Here is a 17,423-nt window from a genome sequence, read left to right as displayed (position 1 = left end):
CAGTCACTATGAAAAAGCAATGAATAGACTGATTATTTTTAAAACAAACAAATAATAAGAGGACAGAGAAAGTGTTTTAACTCCGAGTTTCACGCACTAAGCTATTTTTACTATGATGGTTGGTGACACGGCTGTCACAAGTTGAGATTTGTATTTGTATGCAGGAATTATGGTGTGAGATGGTCAGAAGTGTGCCCCTTTGAGAGGAGATTATTGGAGATTCTCACTAACATTCTTTTATATCCTTTTATAATGGAAAAAAGGATCTATTCATTTCTATTTTGAATTTGTTGAAAGCATGGCGGGTGTTAGAGGAAACATGAATTATTTATTATTTTCTACCTCGAATATTCCTGATTTATGCGGTGTCCTACCTTCCCTTTATCATAGGGTAGGACTATGCAGATTATCCAGAGGTGTAGTCCTGCTCAATTTCAAGACATATTCTTCTCTCTCTCTTAGTGATGTACTGTGGGATAATGAGGTAACAAACCGGGAGTTTTAGACGGTTTCGCGACCTCAGACCACTAAATTCGAGAGGAGAAAAAGCATTGTTATTCTGGAAGGAGTTCTTGAGTAAATCGTTAGTACGGCGTGCAATGCAAATAAGGCAACGATAAAATATAATGAGAAAAGCAGTGGAAAACAATAAATTTGATTGCCGGGGTCCTGTGACTGAGTGGAGACGCCACATTACTCCCCCACCAGTGAACAAGTCAAACAGCAAAAACTGAGCGGTGAACGGGACAAACAAAAGAGGAAACATAGTGAAAAAACCAAGAAACAGGAAAGAACACGCGAAAGCTGGCAAACGCAAAAAAAAAAAAAAACAAGGCAATTCAGCGCCAGCGATGAGGCGGAAATCACACAAATGCGGGCTTGAGGCGGTCAATGGAGACCGTGTCTGAGCGACCATTGACCTTAATAGTGAAGTATTTCTCAGAGCGAGACAGCACAGGAAACGGCCCATCGTATGGCAACTGTAGCAACTTGCGGACACTGTCCCGACGGATAAAGACGTGCGAGGCCGAAGACAATTCCATTGGTACGAAGACCGGCACAGGATTGCTGCGCTGACTGGTTGGAACGGGACGAAGAGTGGATAAAGCGCTACGCAACTGCTGGATTAATGTGGCCGGTGACATGGGAGTGGTCGGAGGTGCCGCGTCCAGGAATTAGCCTGGAAGACGTAGGGAAGAGCCATAAACCATTTCTGCCACAGAACACTCGAGGTCAGACTTGACAGAGGTACAGATACCAAGCAGGACGAAGGGCAGGTCATTGAACCACTCAGATGGGGCTTGGGTGCCGGAGCGCGCCATCAGGGCACTCTTGAGGTGGCGGTGAAAACGCTCCACTAGGCCGTTGGTAGCCGGGTGATAGGATGTAGTACGCTGGCGAGTGGACCCAAGAAGCTGCATGAGCTCTTGCCAGAGGGACGATTCAAACTGGGCACCGCGGTCGCTGATGATATTGACAGGGACACCAAATCGGGCGATCCAATGCAACAGGAAAGCCCAGGCGACTGTTGGAGTCCTGCTGTCCGGTATTGGCAATGCCTCTGGCCACCGAGAGTAGCGGTCAATACACGTAAGCAAGTATGTGCAACCGGAGCATGATGGTAGAGGGCCAACGAGATCAATGTGGATGACCGAGAACCGTTCGCCAGGAGTCAAGAACCGGGAAGGGCTAGATTTGGTGTGACGGTGAACTTTGGCTTGCTGACAAGCTAAGCAACGGCGGGTGAAGTCGCGGACATCCTTGTGTATACCAGGCCAGAAATAGCTATCAGTGAGGAGACGTACTGATGAGCGAGTACCAGGGTGAGCAAGGTTGTGCAAATGGTTGAAGACAACTTCACGGAGAGATGCAGGTACATACGGACGGAAAGAACCGGTAGAGATGTCACCATGCAGATACGTATCAGGGCTGACGTAGCGACACGACCATTGAATAGAAGTGCCAGGAGATGGGGCAGATCGGAGCTTGACCAAGTCTGGGTCAGATTGCTGAGCATTGGCGAGGGTAGCAAGGTCGATAGCAGGCACCACTGTACAGACGTCGGAGGGCCGAGATAATGCATCTGCAACAGGGTTGGCAGCATCACTGACATGTCGGATGTCGGTGGTAAATTCAGAGATGAAGGCCAAATGACGTAATACCCTCGGGCTGTAGGTTGAAGAATTTGAGGAGAAAGAGAAGCAGAGTGGCTTGTGGTCAGTGAATACGTGAAAACCACGACCCTCTAGCTGGTGCCGGAAATGCTTGATGGCCAAATAGATAGCTAACAATTCCCGGCCGAACGTACTGTAGCGGGTCTCCGCTGGCTTCAGGACTTTGGAAAAGTAGGCCAGGGGCTGTGGATCGCTGCCCACGCTTTGGTGTAATACAGCACCAACGGCATGATCGGAGGCATCCACCATGAGGCTGAGCTCTGCGTCCGGCAGTGGATGATGGAGCTGAGTGGTGGCAGCCAAAGCAGACTTGGCCTCGGCAAATGCATGCATAGCGTTGGCATCGAACACCACAGGAGACAACTTGCCCTTCGGACGGCCTTGGAGGAGAGTGGTCAAAGGTAACAGCAGGGTAGCGCACTGAGGAATAAACCGGCGGTAGAAGTTTACCATTCCCAAGAAACGCTTGAGCTGTGCCATGGTTTGAGGGACCTTGAATGCAGCGATATCGCGGACTTTCTCTGGCAGAGGGTGGAGGCCGTCAGAGTCGATGATGTGGCCGAGGAACTCAAGACGAGAAACACCGAAAACGCACTTGTCGACATTGACAACCAAACCGTGAGCGGCGAGGCGCTGAAGCACTTGCTCAACGTGCTGCTGATGTTCTTCATCAGTCTCACTAGCCACCAAACCATCGTCAACATAGGCATAGGCAAATGGGAGTCCACGGAGAGCTTCATCGATGAGGCGCTGGAACGTCTGGGCAGCGTTTCGAAGGCCAAAAGGCATCCGAAGAAACTCAAATGACCCGAATGGCGTCGTGATGGCCGTTTTCGGGATGTCGTCTGTAGCAACGGGAATCTGGTAATAGGCTTTCTTCAGATCAATCTTGGAGAATATGGTCTTGCCATGCAGAGATGCTGCAAAGTCATGCAGGTGTGGCACCGGGTAGCGATCAGGGATAGTTGCAGCATTCAGAGCCCGATAGTCCCCGCAGGGCCGCCAGTCACCAGAACTCTTGGGCACCATGTGCAGAGCCGAAGACCATGGGCTAGATGAGGGCCGGATAATGCCGAGTTGCAACATATGTTCGAACTCTTGCTTAGCGACTGTGAGACGGTCAGGCGCTAACCGACAAACCTTAGCATGTACCGGGGGACCACGGGTCACAATGTGATGGATCACAGAGTGACGGACCGGTAGCTCCGCATTGCACGGGCCGACAACTGACGGATAGCGGGCAAGCAGTGTAGCATAAGGACAAGCGGTAGGGGTGGGCAGCAGAGAAAGCGGTGCAAGAGACGAGATGCTAGATCGGGAGAGAATGGTGTTGAGGGAGGTGGTGCCATCATACAAACACTCGGCCGACACATTGACGGACAACCCAAAGCGTTTGAGGAAGTCGATACCGATGATTGGCGCCGAGACACTGGCAATGATGAACACCCATTGGAAACGGCGGCGCAAACCAAGGTCGAGAGTGACAGAGCGCTCACCATAAGTTCGGATGGATGTCTGGTTTGCAGCCTGGAGAGGCGGGCCCAGTGGGCGCTGCAGGTCCTCAGCAGAGGGCGGAATACAACTCACGGAAGCGCCAGTGAAAACGCTGTCCCGAGAGTCGGTTGAGGACGAACATCAGACTGCCAGAACCACCGGTCGCCATCAGTGGCTGGCGGATCCGTTTCCCGACGCGTAGGTGCAGGGGGATGTACACTTCGTGGCCTTAGCTCCAAATCTGGCATGATACCAGCACAGGCCAGATTCCCGTCGTGAGAAGCTCTGCGCACGGGAACGGGGTTCGGACAGAGAGTTGGAACGGCTACGTGAAAGCTGGGAAACGGCAGCGCTCAGCTCCGACACCTGGCTGACCAATGTGGCAATAGTGGACTGGATGTCTTGAGATTGCACGGTGGTGGAGTGTCCAGCAGGTTGTACAGCACATGTGGCGGGCATAGATTGATAGCCTATGGGAACAGCGGCGATGGGTGGTTGGGTGGCCATCTCAATAATGTTGTCGGCCAACTTAGCTTGCTGCTCTAATGGCAGATCTCTGGCAGACGCAAGGACCATCCGTACGTTAGATGGTAGCCGTTGGAGAAACAGTTCCCGTAGTAAGTCACTGTCCAGGGGTGTATCGCTCTGGAGGCGTTGCATACTCCGGAGTAACTGTGTCGGCTTGCGGTCGCCCAACTGCTCATCCGTAAGAAGCTGGCGAATCCGCTTCTGTGCACTGGCACTCAGGCGAGCTATCAACTGCGCCCGGAGGTGCGTGTAGGGCTCGACGGTTGGTGGCCTCAACAAAATGTCGCGAACCTCATGCACATACTCTTGCGATAAAGATGAGATTACATAATTGAACTTGGTAAGCTCAGCAGATATGCCACGAGTGGCAAACTGGGCCTCTACCTGGGCGAACCAGAGGTTGGGGTCCGTAGGCCAGAAAGGTGGTAGCTTAATACTGACTGAACTGACCTCCGCGGGTCTGCTGAGTGAAGTACTACCGGTATTCGGTGCTGCAGAACTGTTACTACTACCATTGGCACTGCTACTGCCACTGCCACTGCTACTGCTACTACTGCTGCCACTATTGCTGCCACTGCTGCTGCTACTGCTACTGCCACTGCTACTGCCACTGGCTGCTACTGCCACTGCTGCTGCCACTGGTGTTATCCACACCAGCCTGGGCGGACGCATCAACGTAACCGGGACTACTATCCATTGTGTAAGGAGTACGTGTTACACTGCAATACCAATGTCAATGGACCGTTGAGACAAGAAACACACCGAGCGTCAACTCGAGGAGTGTGCGGTGAGCTAGCGATAGATGTGCTACTTCGTTCGGGGTCACCAATGTGGGATAATGAGGTAACAAACCGGGAGTTTTAGACGGTTTCGCGACCTCAGACCACTAAATTCGAGAGGAGAAAAAGCATTGTTATTCTAGAAGGAGTTCTTGAGTAACTCGTTAGTACGGCGTGCAATGCAAATAAGGCAACGATAAAATATAATGAGAAAAGCAGTGGAAAACAATACATTTGATTGCCGGGGTCCTGTGACTGAGTGGAGACGCCACAGTACCACAGAATATTTATGAAGAAACTTTGTGTAATTTCCGGGCATCTGATTATGCAGAGGCTTTGCTGTTGACCTTTTCGATATGAAGCTTTTTTAAATAAAAAAACTTTACATCCTACTAGAACTCACTTGCTGTTGCTCAGTCCATGATCGCCGACTGCTCTTGAGCTCAAGGTCAGAGCGTGTATCATGGAGAAAATGTGTTGCTCCTCGCCATGTCATACATACGCACAATTATGTAGCATGATACATGTACCTCCACCACGCACCATAGGTCTGCCCATGTCCAGGAGTGACATCCGTCCTGGTCCGGCGAGAGCACCTTCCGCGATCCGAATAGCGATATTGCAAACCAAAAATCGAACACACGTGTCAAGAGCCCAACAAAGGAAGACATTACAATGTGCTTGAAGTGCATAATCATTTTGACAGTGGTCAGAACTAAACTATAATCGTACTGAGTACAGGTCTCCTGGTCTCAACTACGACTCCGTAGATCTACGAGTCTATTCTACGGGCGCTAGATATTATAGCTAGTCGTTGCAGTAGCGAGTTCAGGATTGCCCAGCACAGAATGGAGCAAGCTGCCCTCGGCGGCGTCATGATTGTGTGGAATATTGCATGCTTGTCAGATAGTGCATGCTTGTCAGATAGTGCATGCTTATCAGATATTGCATGCTTGTTATGTTAGATAATGCATGCTTGTCAGATAGTGCATGCTTGTTAGATATTGCATGCTTGTTAGAGATTGCATGAATAATATAAGAGTATTGTCACAAACTAATGGTTCGCACCAAGCATACAATACAAGCATACAAGCAATTGATTATACAGTCTTCTTTCTTCTTTCTATCGTGTCTTCTAAAGTATTTTACTTACCTTTTGCACCAACGGCTAGTTAGTGTGGGTAGACCTACTAGTACTGGGTATTACTATTACTATTAGTATTACCGGTAGTATTGTATTATTTGTATTGTATTGGATTCCCCAGGCTGTTCGCGGGTAGGCATGGTACTACTACATCTAGAATAATAATTATTATCGCACCCCACGTGAGTGTTTCCATGGTTTGAGCCAATCAGCGGCCTTACTGAGCGTGCAATATTCCCCAGTACACCGCCAGCCAATGTGGATGCACTGCAGTGCGATATTGCACCCCGGCGAGTGAGCGTGCAAATAACCTATATTTGCACGCTCACTTCGAAGTGAGCGTGCAAATATAGGTTATTTGCACGCTCACTTCGAAGCGAGCGTGCAAATATAGGTTATTTGCACGCTCGCTTCGAAGTGAGCGTGCAAATATAGGTTATTTGCACGCTCGCTTCGAAGTGAGCGTGCAGATATAGGTTATTTGCACGCTCACTCGCCGGGGTGCAATATCGCACTGCAGTGCATCCACATTGTCCTCTGATCTGGTCATTGGCTGGCGGTGTACTGGGGAATATTGCGAGTCGCTCCGCCAAGCAGTCGCTGCTGACTTGCTGCAGCACACCAAATAATAATCATCATATAGTCGAGGACGCTGTCGCGGAAGCGAATGTGGACCCGGCTTGCGTCCGCCAAGTCAACTTCACAAGCTCCGTGAGAGTCGAGACAGCAGACGCCCAAGTATTGGAGAAGACTGTCGACAGCCGATTTGAGAAACTGTCCGACGCCGCCATCGACAGCCTCGTTTCTGAGCAGAAAAACAAAAACACAGAGCAGGCAACTGACAAATGGCTCCGCTTATTCGACGAGTACTGTAAAGACACAGGACGTCGCTGTGACCTGAGTACGGTTACGGCAAGCGACCTAGCTTACATTCTGCGACATGCATACGTCGAATTCCGTCCGAAGAAAGCTGGAGTGAAGTTCTACTCTGCATCAAGCTTGCTCGGTTTCCGTTCCGCAATACATCGCAAGCTAGTCGAGTTGAAGCGGCTCATGAACGTCCACAGTGACCCAGCGTTCAAGGACGCAAACATTGCATTGAAGGCTTTCCTCCTGAAGTCAAAGAAAGCGGGGAGAAGTCAAAGCGGTGGAGCACAAACACCCCATCAACGACGACGACATGAGCAAGCTGTCCCGCTACTTCCATGATCTCCCGGGAGTGTATACAGCAGCTGCTCGAAAGAAGTGTTCCTCTAAAAATGAACGCGACTGGTTGTGCTGTGTTGTATGACTGTGAAAATAATTAAAGGGGAAGTATACCCTAAAATCAAATTTTCACCAGTTGTAGTCTTCGGGGTGCTGAGTCGAATGGTCTTGGTCCGAGGAAGCTGAGACGCTCCCTTCCTACTTGAATCCCAATCGAACTCGCGCACTTCCACCGAAACTGGGTGACTGCGCCCTACTAGATGGGGATTTGTATGCAAAATGTCACTAAAAGCGCCATTTCGTTCTTATAAAAGCACGGATGACCGCCATTGGCCCATATGTTGTAGTCTTTTGGACGCTGAGTCGACTGGTTTTGGTCCGAAAAGGCTGCGATGCAGCGTTCCTCCTTTATTCCCAATCGAACATGGTTGAACAAGCGGTCACGTGCTCCTGCGTACACCAGTCACCTGGTCACCGTGCCTGCAGGGTACAACTTACTAGCCTGTTTGACCTTTTTTGGGTGCAGTCCTGTCACTCGAGTTGAACCTTGGTGTGAAAGTTGTCGCCTGCTGGCGCGGTGACCAGGTGATTTGGGCACCCAGGAGCACGTGACCGCTTGTTCAACCATGTTCGATTGGGAATATAGGAGGAACGCTGCATCGCAGCCTTTTCGGACCAAGGCAAAACCAGTCAACTCAGCGTCCAAAAGACTACAACATATGGGCCAATGGCGGTCATCCGTGCTTTTATAAGAACGAAATGGCGCTTTTAGTGACATTTTGCATACAAATCCCCATCTAGTAGGGCGCAGTCACCCAGTTTCGGTGGAAGTGCGCGAGTTCGATTGGGATTCAAGTGGGAAGGGAGCGTCGCAGCTTCCTCGGACCAAGACCATTCGACTCAGCACCCAGAAGACTACAACTGGTGAAAATTTGATTTTAGGGTATACTTCCCCTTTAATTTTCACCAGTTGTAGTCTTCTGGGTGCTGAGTCGAATGGTCTTGGTCCGAGGAAGCTGCGGCGCTCCCTTCCTACTTGAATCCCAATCGAACTCGCGCACTTCCACCGAAACTGGGTGACTGCGCCCTACTAGATGGGGATTTGTATGCAAAATGTCACTAAAAGCGCCATTTCGTTCTTATAAAAGCACGGATGACCGCGATTGGCCCATATGTTGTAGTCTTTTGGACGCTGAGTCGACTGGTTTTGGTCCGAAAAGGCTGCGATGCAGCGTTCCTCCTTTATTCCCAATCGAACATGGTTGAAGAAGCGGTCACGTGCTCCTGCGTACACCAGTCAGCTGGTCACCGTGCCTGCAGGGTACAACTTACTAGCCTGTTTGACCTTTTTTGGGTGCAGTCCTGTCACTCGAGTTGAACTCGAGTTGAACCTTGGTGTGAAAGTTGTCGCCTGCTGGCGCGGTGACCAGGTGATTTGGGCACCCAGGAGCACGTGACCGCTTGTTCAACCATGTTCGATTGGGAATAAAGGAGGAACGCTGCATCGCAGCCTTTTCGGACCAAAACCAGTCGACTCAGCGTCCAAAAGACTACAACATATGGGCCAATCGCGGTCATCCGTGCTTTTATAAGAACGAAATGGCGCTTTTAGTGACATTTTGCATACAAATCCCCATCTAGTAGGGCGCAGTCACCCAGTTTCGGTGGAAGTGCGCGAGTTCGATTGGGATTCAAGTAGGAAGGGAGCGTCGCAGCTTCCTCGGACCAAGACCATTCGACTCAGCACCCAGAAGACTACAACTGGTGAAAATTTGATTTTAGGGTATACTTCCCCTTTAATGATAGCAGGGTTGCATGCAGCATGCTAGGGTTGCACCAGACCGTGTCAAGTCACACACACAAGTGTGTGGTGACAGACTGTGTGGTGGCCGGGGTGCGATAAATGTATTAGAGAGGTTAAGTTTCACGTAAAATTCTTACGTCCGTGCACTTTTACGTCAAAAAGTCAAAAAACTCACGTAAAATTTGACGTGTTTTACGTGAGTTGACTGTCCCGCACGTAAGTTCATGACGTGGGTTTTTGGAAGTTTCGCTTGGTTATCCCGATCGAATTTGTGTCAGTTTCCGGAATTTTATCGAGTTGTATCGAGTTTGTTGGAAATTTTGATATTTGTGCGAACTAAACCCGAATCCTGCCAGGCAAAATTTCACGTCACGTCGCACGTGTAACTTAACCTCTAAAAATTGCACGTAACGAGAGATTTGCACCGCGTTTTGAAAAAGTGCAAAAAACGTGCAACTTAACCTCTCTATTACTGCACTCGGACGCGTGCAATACCGGCGTCGATATCTGCACTTACGGCTTCGCCGTTCGTGCAGATATCGGCCGGTATTGCACTGGTCCTTGTGCAGTAATACATACATACTAATAGCCTGACAGATGAAGATCTACGTACAGGTAGTAGGGCTAAGGCTGCGAGAGAATGGGAAGCAAGTATCACCATAGCGTTGACTTGGTTTGCCATAGCAATCTGAGGAATAGGCGCAAGGCCGGCTTGAAAGTGATGACGTCAAAACGGCCAGGGAGTAGTAAGTTGACATCAGATTTCTATTTTGGATCCACTAAGGTGTGACTTTGCTATGGCCTCAGTATGTGGGTGCATAGCAACCCACTCGTATGCAGGGGTGACTTTTACTTCGCCACCAGTAGCCAAATCAGTCAGTTTCACTGGCTACATCACCTTGCTGTGAGTAAGACGGCTTGAAATGTGCTTGGATCCATGAAATTGTTGCTATGCTGTGACGTAGCACTTTCAAGCCCTATAAGGGCCGTAACACCGGGATTTCAGGTGGTGCAGCCACTGAATGGGATATTTCCCCGGAAATGAAAAGTAATGCAGCAACAACAAAAAACGGTTTACCCTGTCCGGTCGGTCATGACGTCAGGTCCCGGCCTGACCGACCAGAATGTTGAAAGCAGAGGCGTCCGAAGGTATTTTTATTTAGTGTGGTACGGTCAGCCATCTGAAGTACATTTCACTCGTGGGGGAGCGGTGGCTGAGCCGAATATTCTGGAAATTTAGATCCCAGATCAGTGTATTTTATTGATTCACAGGGTACCTGGCGAAAAAAGTGGTACGGTCAATACGGTAGTGACCGTACCGTGTCCGACGCCCCTGGAAAGTGTTCATGTTGTCTAGAGAAAAGGAGAGAGTTTTCAACTCTCTGATCTTAAATTGGGGGACAGCAAGAAGCTTACAATGCATTCATCAAATGCCATCACTAACGTTCAAACCAATTTAATGCGTTGTGTTGGGTCAAGGGCATTCTCAGGCATAATGAATAATGATACTCAAGAAAGGTAGTTCAAAGCTGCCTAATGCTCCGCAAAATGCTTCAGTCAAGCTTATTTGCAGATACTTGTGCATAGAAGCACTACAGCACAAGCATTACAAGCATCATGTGGAGTTCGCATACGGCTATAGGATGACTGTTAGGAGCAGATCAGTTCTGTACAGTCATGTCAAGTTCATGTATGCCAGACTACATGTAGCGTAGAGTAAACAGCAATCTCAACAGGTGAAGTCAGGCACAGGCCAGAAGGAAGCATGTACATATAGATTAATATTGAGCTGAGGCATACTCAAGTGTGCCCGATAGAGTTGACATAGTTCAAAGTGAGAGCAGAGTTTCCGACGGCTTGTGTCCGCACACACATAGACATACCATACGAGCACACACGCACACACGCACGGGCGTGCGCACACACACACACATACACACTCACACACATACACACACACACACACACACACACACACTGGGCTATGTTGCAGGTTCTGGGGAGCTGACAAGCTCGGTCATACAGCGTGTGTTCACCTACATGCATAGGCAAGTAGATTTTAGAAATCTTGGTTGTCTGAATGGCCATCATGGTGAGATGTACATGCAGTAAGTATAGTATTAGCTAGGATTTCCACCTTCAACCGTTTTTTCAGTAAGTAAGCTGGGTTAATCCAGTACCCAAAGTCTACGTTGATTCACACTATCAGCACTGTTGCGCACACTTGCATCTGCAGACGCATTTCCGTACATGGTCTTAGTCAGTAACTGCAGTGTCTTGCACGTCTCTCAGAGGCTAGTGCATTCTCCGTGGCCTTGGTGAACCATGGCACCATGTGATAATGTGTCCATACGTTGGCACTCTGCACTCTCCACATGCACCATTACGTACGCTGGCTTGAGACTTGGATGCCATCCGCAGGGCCATGGGTCTGCAGAACACGGTGTGTAATGCGTAGCTGGTACGCTCCCACCGGCATGGATGGCCATCGTCGCTGGCAGTGTGAGCAATGCGGCTCCACACCAGGGCACTGCGGGGAGTGAAGTTGGGCCGGCTCACTTGAACTTGCGCTTGACGTAAACTTCCAGCCGGAAGTCCAAACCGACTGTATGAGGTAGGTGAACAGTGACAAAGGCACTTTGCAATGTGGCCGGTACCTACAGCAAAGGACATCACAGACACACACACACAGACACACGCACACACAGACACACGCACACACAGACACACACACAGACACACACACACACACACACACACACACATACACACACATACACACATGTATATACAGCAAGCTTTTACAATAGGAACTAATAATGCCGTCAGGCAAGCACAACACTGTCATATTCCTGCACACGCCACTTTTCATATGACACTACCCACAGTTGCTCCAACACAAGTGCTAGTAAAAGTATGAGGGGAACTGAGCAATGTCACCTCACTCCATGTAAACCTTGGAATGCAGATGGTCCAGAAGCTTAGCTTGATGATCATGGCAATATGATTTACTCACCCCAAACTGCTTCACTCGTCTGTTTGAGCAGAAATTGCCGCTTAGCGCCCGCCGCTCATGATTTGGGAAGGTCAGGTTGATGACGTAGTTCAACTCGCAAGCTCCCGTACGTGCATTCATACCATCATACGGAGTTCTGTTGTTTTTTGTGGGCCCGGATAACACCATCATGAAACGTAGCTTGGTTACTTGTTTCTTGTGGAAGAGAGCGCTGCGTACGTCAAGGCGGCCGGTGATAGCGCGGTCGCCGTCTGTGACGTTGTGGGACTTGTCCAACGCCAGGCTTGTCGCATTGAAGAGAAAGTCACTGGCACAGCGCCCGAGATCGTCATTGCGTGAGCAGGCGAAGATCAAGTCCTGCCGATGACTCCTGCAGGGCCGGCTACTACGGTTCCGTTTTCTGAACAGTTCTTTGCCTGTCTCGCTGGTGAAGAGGACCTCCGTTCTAGAAGGCGGTCTGTGCATGGTGGGTAACCTTGGTGCTTCACTGAGTATGACTACCTTGTTCAGCTTAGATACTATATTGTTCGCTGCGCAGAATTTTCTGGTATGCCGATAGTCATAATCAGGTGCATGGCCTGAGATAAGTCGTTCAGCGACATCCCATGCTGCCTTCAGGCTTGGGTAGTCGCCTGCTGCCTCTCGTGTGTCTAACCGTTGGAGAGCTCTATTCAAGGACCGCACGCCGCCTCTACTGGCTATTGTCAGTGCTGGCTCTCGCGTGCTCTTCCAGCCAGCGGCACTCGCATTGCCCCCGCTACCGTAAGTCAACAGGGCCACATTGGAGTACGCCGACATGTACTCGAGATAGTTGTTGACAATGGCCTGAGATTTCCGTAGGAACGTTGGTGATACGCTGGGTGACACGTCCATTACAAACACTGTAGATTGACGGCTGCATGGCATAATAAACTGCATGGGGGCAGGACACAAGCAACAGAGATACGGCAGAGTTTGGAAAAGCGAAATGACAACCAGCACACCAAGGGCATTGTAGCTAGCCGCGGTGCACAATGCTAGGCTATGCTAGGCTATGCTATGCTAGGCTATGCTATGCTATGCTATGCTAGGCTGTGCTAGGCTATGCTATGCTGTGCTAGGCTATGCTAGGCTATGCTATGCCGAGTATGCTAGGCTATGCTAGGCTATGCTATACTATGCTATGCTATGCTAGGCTAGGCTATGCTATGCTGTGCTAGGCTATGCTAGGCTATGCTAGACTAATTTCTCGACCTATGTCAGTTAAGTAGAAACTTAAAAGAAAATTAGAAGTGAAAGAGGAAACCTTTAACTACAGGATGGGATCTAAACCCTATTAGCAAGGTTGCAAGTTAGAAAAGTAGTGGACATTACAACTGGGTTGCAAATGAAACACTCCGCCTCGAATGTCCCGTGGAATAGGCCTTCAGGCATATGAATAATTATTGTATGAGATAAGCAAGAAATATGAATACTGTAAAAGCGGGCAAGAATAACCTGTGACCAATGCCATTTATTTATTTATTTATTGCATCATCATCTCGTGGCAGGCAATGCCAATATTGAATGAGAGAGTTTAGTTCCGAAGAAAGGCAGTTTGTCCATTCAAACTTTTTGTAAACGGTTCATGAAACTCGAGAGGTTTAAATCAACCTCCTAATTTTTTATTGTAAAGTGTCTTCAACTCACTTGAAATTTAGGTCTCAACCCGCGGCCTCGAGGATGCGCCGCATCCTTGGGCCAAGTAAAGTTAGAGAAGTCCGGGTGACTCATGAGAACTTCCCAAGCGCTCTTGTGTCCGCATTCACGATTTTGAGGAGTTTCCTGGCTCCTATCGTGCTGAACGGCGTATGCGCTGCTGCTCTGGTTGCAGAAGAGCACCGACTGTATGAGCAATGAGCAGAACAAACAGGAACGGGAGCAAGGTCAAAATAGCACGCGGAGCAAGACCGCGGCTTGATTGGAGATGACCAGTAAAGCTAGCTATAGCATCCATGTACATGTATGAAGAGGTTGCTTCGCAAGAGAAGTAACACGAGCACTATAGCCCGAATGGTCATTGTTTGCACAGGAAACTAATGATGATCTATTGCCGCAATCCTGCTGCACTCAGCTTGTGATCTACAAGCTCATTGTTTCAGCAATCATCATGAGCATTGAGCACACGCACACCCCTAGCCTAGCAGGTTGGTGCTTATATGGACCAGGTTGGTGCTTATATGGACCAGGTTCCTACGTCACATCACATGCTAGAGCAGGGGCTCAATGTGATGATGATGATGATGGGCTAAAAGCAGAGACTGTTGCATTTGAAACCTGGAAAATGCAGGGGGGGGGGATTTTGTGCCAAATGAGAGCTTGATGAGTGCTTGTCCACCTGTTAGGGAGCGTGCAACACTTTGACGGCCAACTAACCCTACTCACCTTATTGCTCGTGCTGGCCATGAGAGACCAGGGTCCGTTGCCTTTTGCTCCGTGAGGGCACAGTGGCCCGGAGGTCCTAGTGTACTCGTCATAAACTCCCCAGCGTAGATGAGCAAACTCGTGAACAAGAATGCGAGACAAGGTTGTGTCTTTGGGACAGGCCTGTAGATGGTGACAGTGTACAAGTAACGAGAATAAGTACTACCTTCGGAACTTCAAACCATGCACAGCCATCACCTAATCAAGTTGGAGACAACTAGCTCCAGTGCTTGTCACTTGAGGTGATACCTTTCACCACTGCTGTCATTCGCACCTTTTAGATTTGCGCCACGATGCTGTCATTGACACGTTGCACTGCTGTCATTCGCACCATTTAGAGTTGCACCATGATGCAATCATTTACACTTTGCTTTAAGTTTGTAGGAATGTAAACCAGTACAGATCCAGATTTACTCCTTGATGATCACTCAGTGCGTGAAACTCAGAGTTAAAACACTTTTTCCGTCCTCTTAGTGTTTGTACAAGTAACACGTAGAAACTGACTAGCACCATGATCACAGTGCACACAACAAAATGTCTGCTTTCATGTGCAGTGAAACTTCAGTATCCTGGATATAACTATAATTATATTATTGCCGCATTTAGGCTGTGTTGAACTGTTACAAGTGAATACTGATATGCCGCCAAAAGTCCACTTCTAGAGTGCTGTATGGTCACGTGAATGCTTTCGCATGAATTTTGCCTGTGCAGTGCTGTTCAAACCTGGCGCAAGATACGCACAGAAGTACAGTAGTACGATTTCTCGATTTCAACCCCAGTCAAGCGCAATGCGTCATGTAAATGCGCCAGTCAGTCTGTGTTCATGGCGGGTTGAAACTCGACCCGGGTTGAAACGCCTCATGTAAACACAGCCTAACCCATCCAGCATTTGACCTGGAATATACAGTACATCCGCTATAAAAATAATGCAGATTCAAGTTTTTTACGGCTCTAGATGCTCGAGGCACGCACATGTACAGACATGTTGTTAGTTTGACAGCATGAAAATACTATTACTAGTATTGAACTGCACAGAGGCAATATGCTTTGGTCTGCAAGAGTGCTCAATGCCTGATTCAGGCAGAGCGGCGTACACAAAGGCACACAATGAAAACCTTGGCAAATTAATTCCGTTGTGACTCAGAGTTTCATGGCTGAACCAATCATCAGACAACGAACTAGTATTGGGTTATATAATAAGTACAGACATGTAATAACACTCATAAAAAGGACACACTTCAGGCTCATTAGTACATTACGAACATCTTGAAAGTAATGAGCCTGAAGTGTGTCGTTTTTATGAGTATTTTCGCATTTTTGTCTCAGAGGAAACTGTTGACAGACATGACTGTACTGAATATTTATTTTACTGTACACATGGTAGATTTACAGCTAGCGTGGTGGTATGTATAGTGGCAGAACCTGTAGCTTTCTTTGAAGATTGAGTATTGTGTAACAATGTGCAATTCCTAGCCGGCATATCACGTGTTTCGCTACTCCGAGTGACTGCCTGAGTAGGAGATTCGCTTGAAAGAACAGAGCTACCAAAAAAGCTTTTGGTATTACTTCGAAGTAGTAGTATTTTAGTACTGTCGCTTACCTGGTATCCGGAGAAGTTTCCCCACGATAGGTACATATTGCCCATGAATGGGACTCCACACCTTGGATAAGGGTTAGAAACGTATACTTGACTTTCCTTTTTTATTACAATAGAAACCTTAGCATCTTGTTTTTCAGGTCGGCACTGAAGCGGAACCCGGCCGTGAGGTATTCCGTCTCGAGGCCAGTGGCGCGGCAGAAAGACGCGAACCTCGCTGATGTTTGCGTGCCGGGCGGTAGCCTCCTTCATGACTTCCGACGCATCGCTGAACGCCTGGACGAGATTGTCCAGGAATCGACGGCTGCTACTAGTATTGCAACCCTTCGCCGGTCTCGGCGAAACGGGGCTGACGTCTGCTTCCACCAGGACATCCAATGAGTAAGACTTGGTACGCTTGTCGAAACGCACGCCGTCTACATGCACACTTTTCGTGGCAGCGCAGAGACAGGCTAGTCGACAGAGCAGTAACATGGCATACAAGTACGCGTATGTCACGCCGCCGGGGACGTGCACTTGCCACATGTACATTCTGAACAGTTGCCTGGTTACTGTGAGTGTGAACAGCTGGAAAGTGACCTCAGTTTCCGAGGGGAGAGGAGGTGCGCCCTCTGCCAGGCTCCGGTAGAAATGGAATAGCAGTGGTTCCGCTGATGCCTAGAAAGGTCTGTACTCCAAGTGAGACGAGTGTATGAAAAGATTCGGTTGCACCTCCGTTCACAGCTCCCCAGTGCGTGATGGCTGCAGGTGTAGCATTCAGCATTCACGAAAAGACAAGTGAAACCGAGAGGATCAGGCACTCACTCACCAGAACAACTGGAAAAGGGGTGGATGATCCGGTGGGCAGGCCGGAACATGTACAATCAGTTCGAGGTGTACTTCGAAATAATTTTAAAATTGATAACTGGGTGACAATATGCACACCAGGCTGCTCCATAGCCAGGCGCCCGAAGTCGAAGTGATGCTCAGTTGGATGATGTTTGTCTGTATTTATACGGTTTTCTTTGTAAGCTTTCCAGGACTCCTCTGTAGTCCCAGGCGCCTGGTGGTGTACATATTTGAAAAAAGCATGCAACCTACCCTAGCTAGCCCGTGGTTCATTAGTTCATGTCGTAGAAGGCTAAGGCCACAGCGAGCTAGAGATCGTGAACGTCACAGGCGATGGTAGGAATGATTTTAGTTATACAGCGCGAAGACCTTTGGCATTCTTGCGATGGGGATTCTAGGGTGCGAAGAACT

The 17,423-nt window shown here is 48.9% G+C and overlaps 1 protein-coding gene across 1 annotated transcript; it reads right to left on the bottom strand.

Annotated features, from left to right (window-relative positions):
• Positions 1–10,607: 10,607 nt before the first annotated feature.
• LOC135813647 (uncharacterized) lies at positions 10,608–17,085 on the bottom strand. The gene is made up of 5 exons (XM_065326703.1): positions 16,188–17,085; positions 14,549–14,710; positions 13,814–14,008; positions 12,146–13,057; positions 10,608–11,786 (listed from the first exon to the last, which is right to left on the bottom strand). The coding sequence occupies exons 1-5, from the start codon at positions 16,713–16,715 to the stop codon at positions 11,685–11,687; spliced, it is 1,899 nt and encodes a 632-aa protein (XP_065182775.1). The 5' UTR covers positions 16,716–17,085; the 3' UTR covers positions 10,608–11,684.
• Between the last annotated feature and the right edge of the window lie 338 nt (positions 17,086–17,423).

This window comes from Sycon ciliatum, chromosome 4 (assembly GCF_964019385.1).
Source record: "Sycon ciliatum chromosome 4, ocSycCili1.1, whole genome shotgun sequence".
In the NCBI taxonomy this organism is placed as follows: domain Eukaryota; kingdom Metazoa; phylum Porifera; class Calcarea; order Leucosolenida; family Sycettidae; genus Sycon; species Sycon ciliatum.
The sequence above is the reverse complement of the archived record's forward strand: the minus strand, read 5'-3'. Positions and strand labels throughout refer to the sequence as shown.

Coding starts and splice junctions, on each gene's coding strand:
- LOC135813647 (XM_065326703.1), bottom strand. CDS start 16,715: ATGTACATGTGGCAAGTGCACGTCCCCGGCGGCGTGACATACGCGTAC. Junction 14,711..16,187: donor GAAACTTCTCCGGATACCAG/GTAAGCGACAGT, acceptor CACCATCTACAG/GCCTGTCCCAAAGACACAAC. Junction 13,058..13,813: donor GGTTGAGACCTAAATTTCAA/GTGAGTTGAAGA, acceptor GCCCCCATGCAG/TTTATTATGCCATGCAGCCG.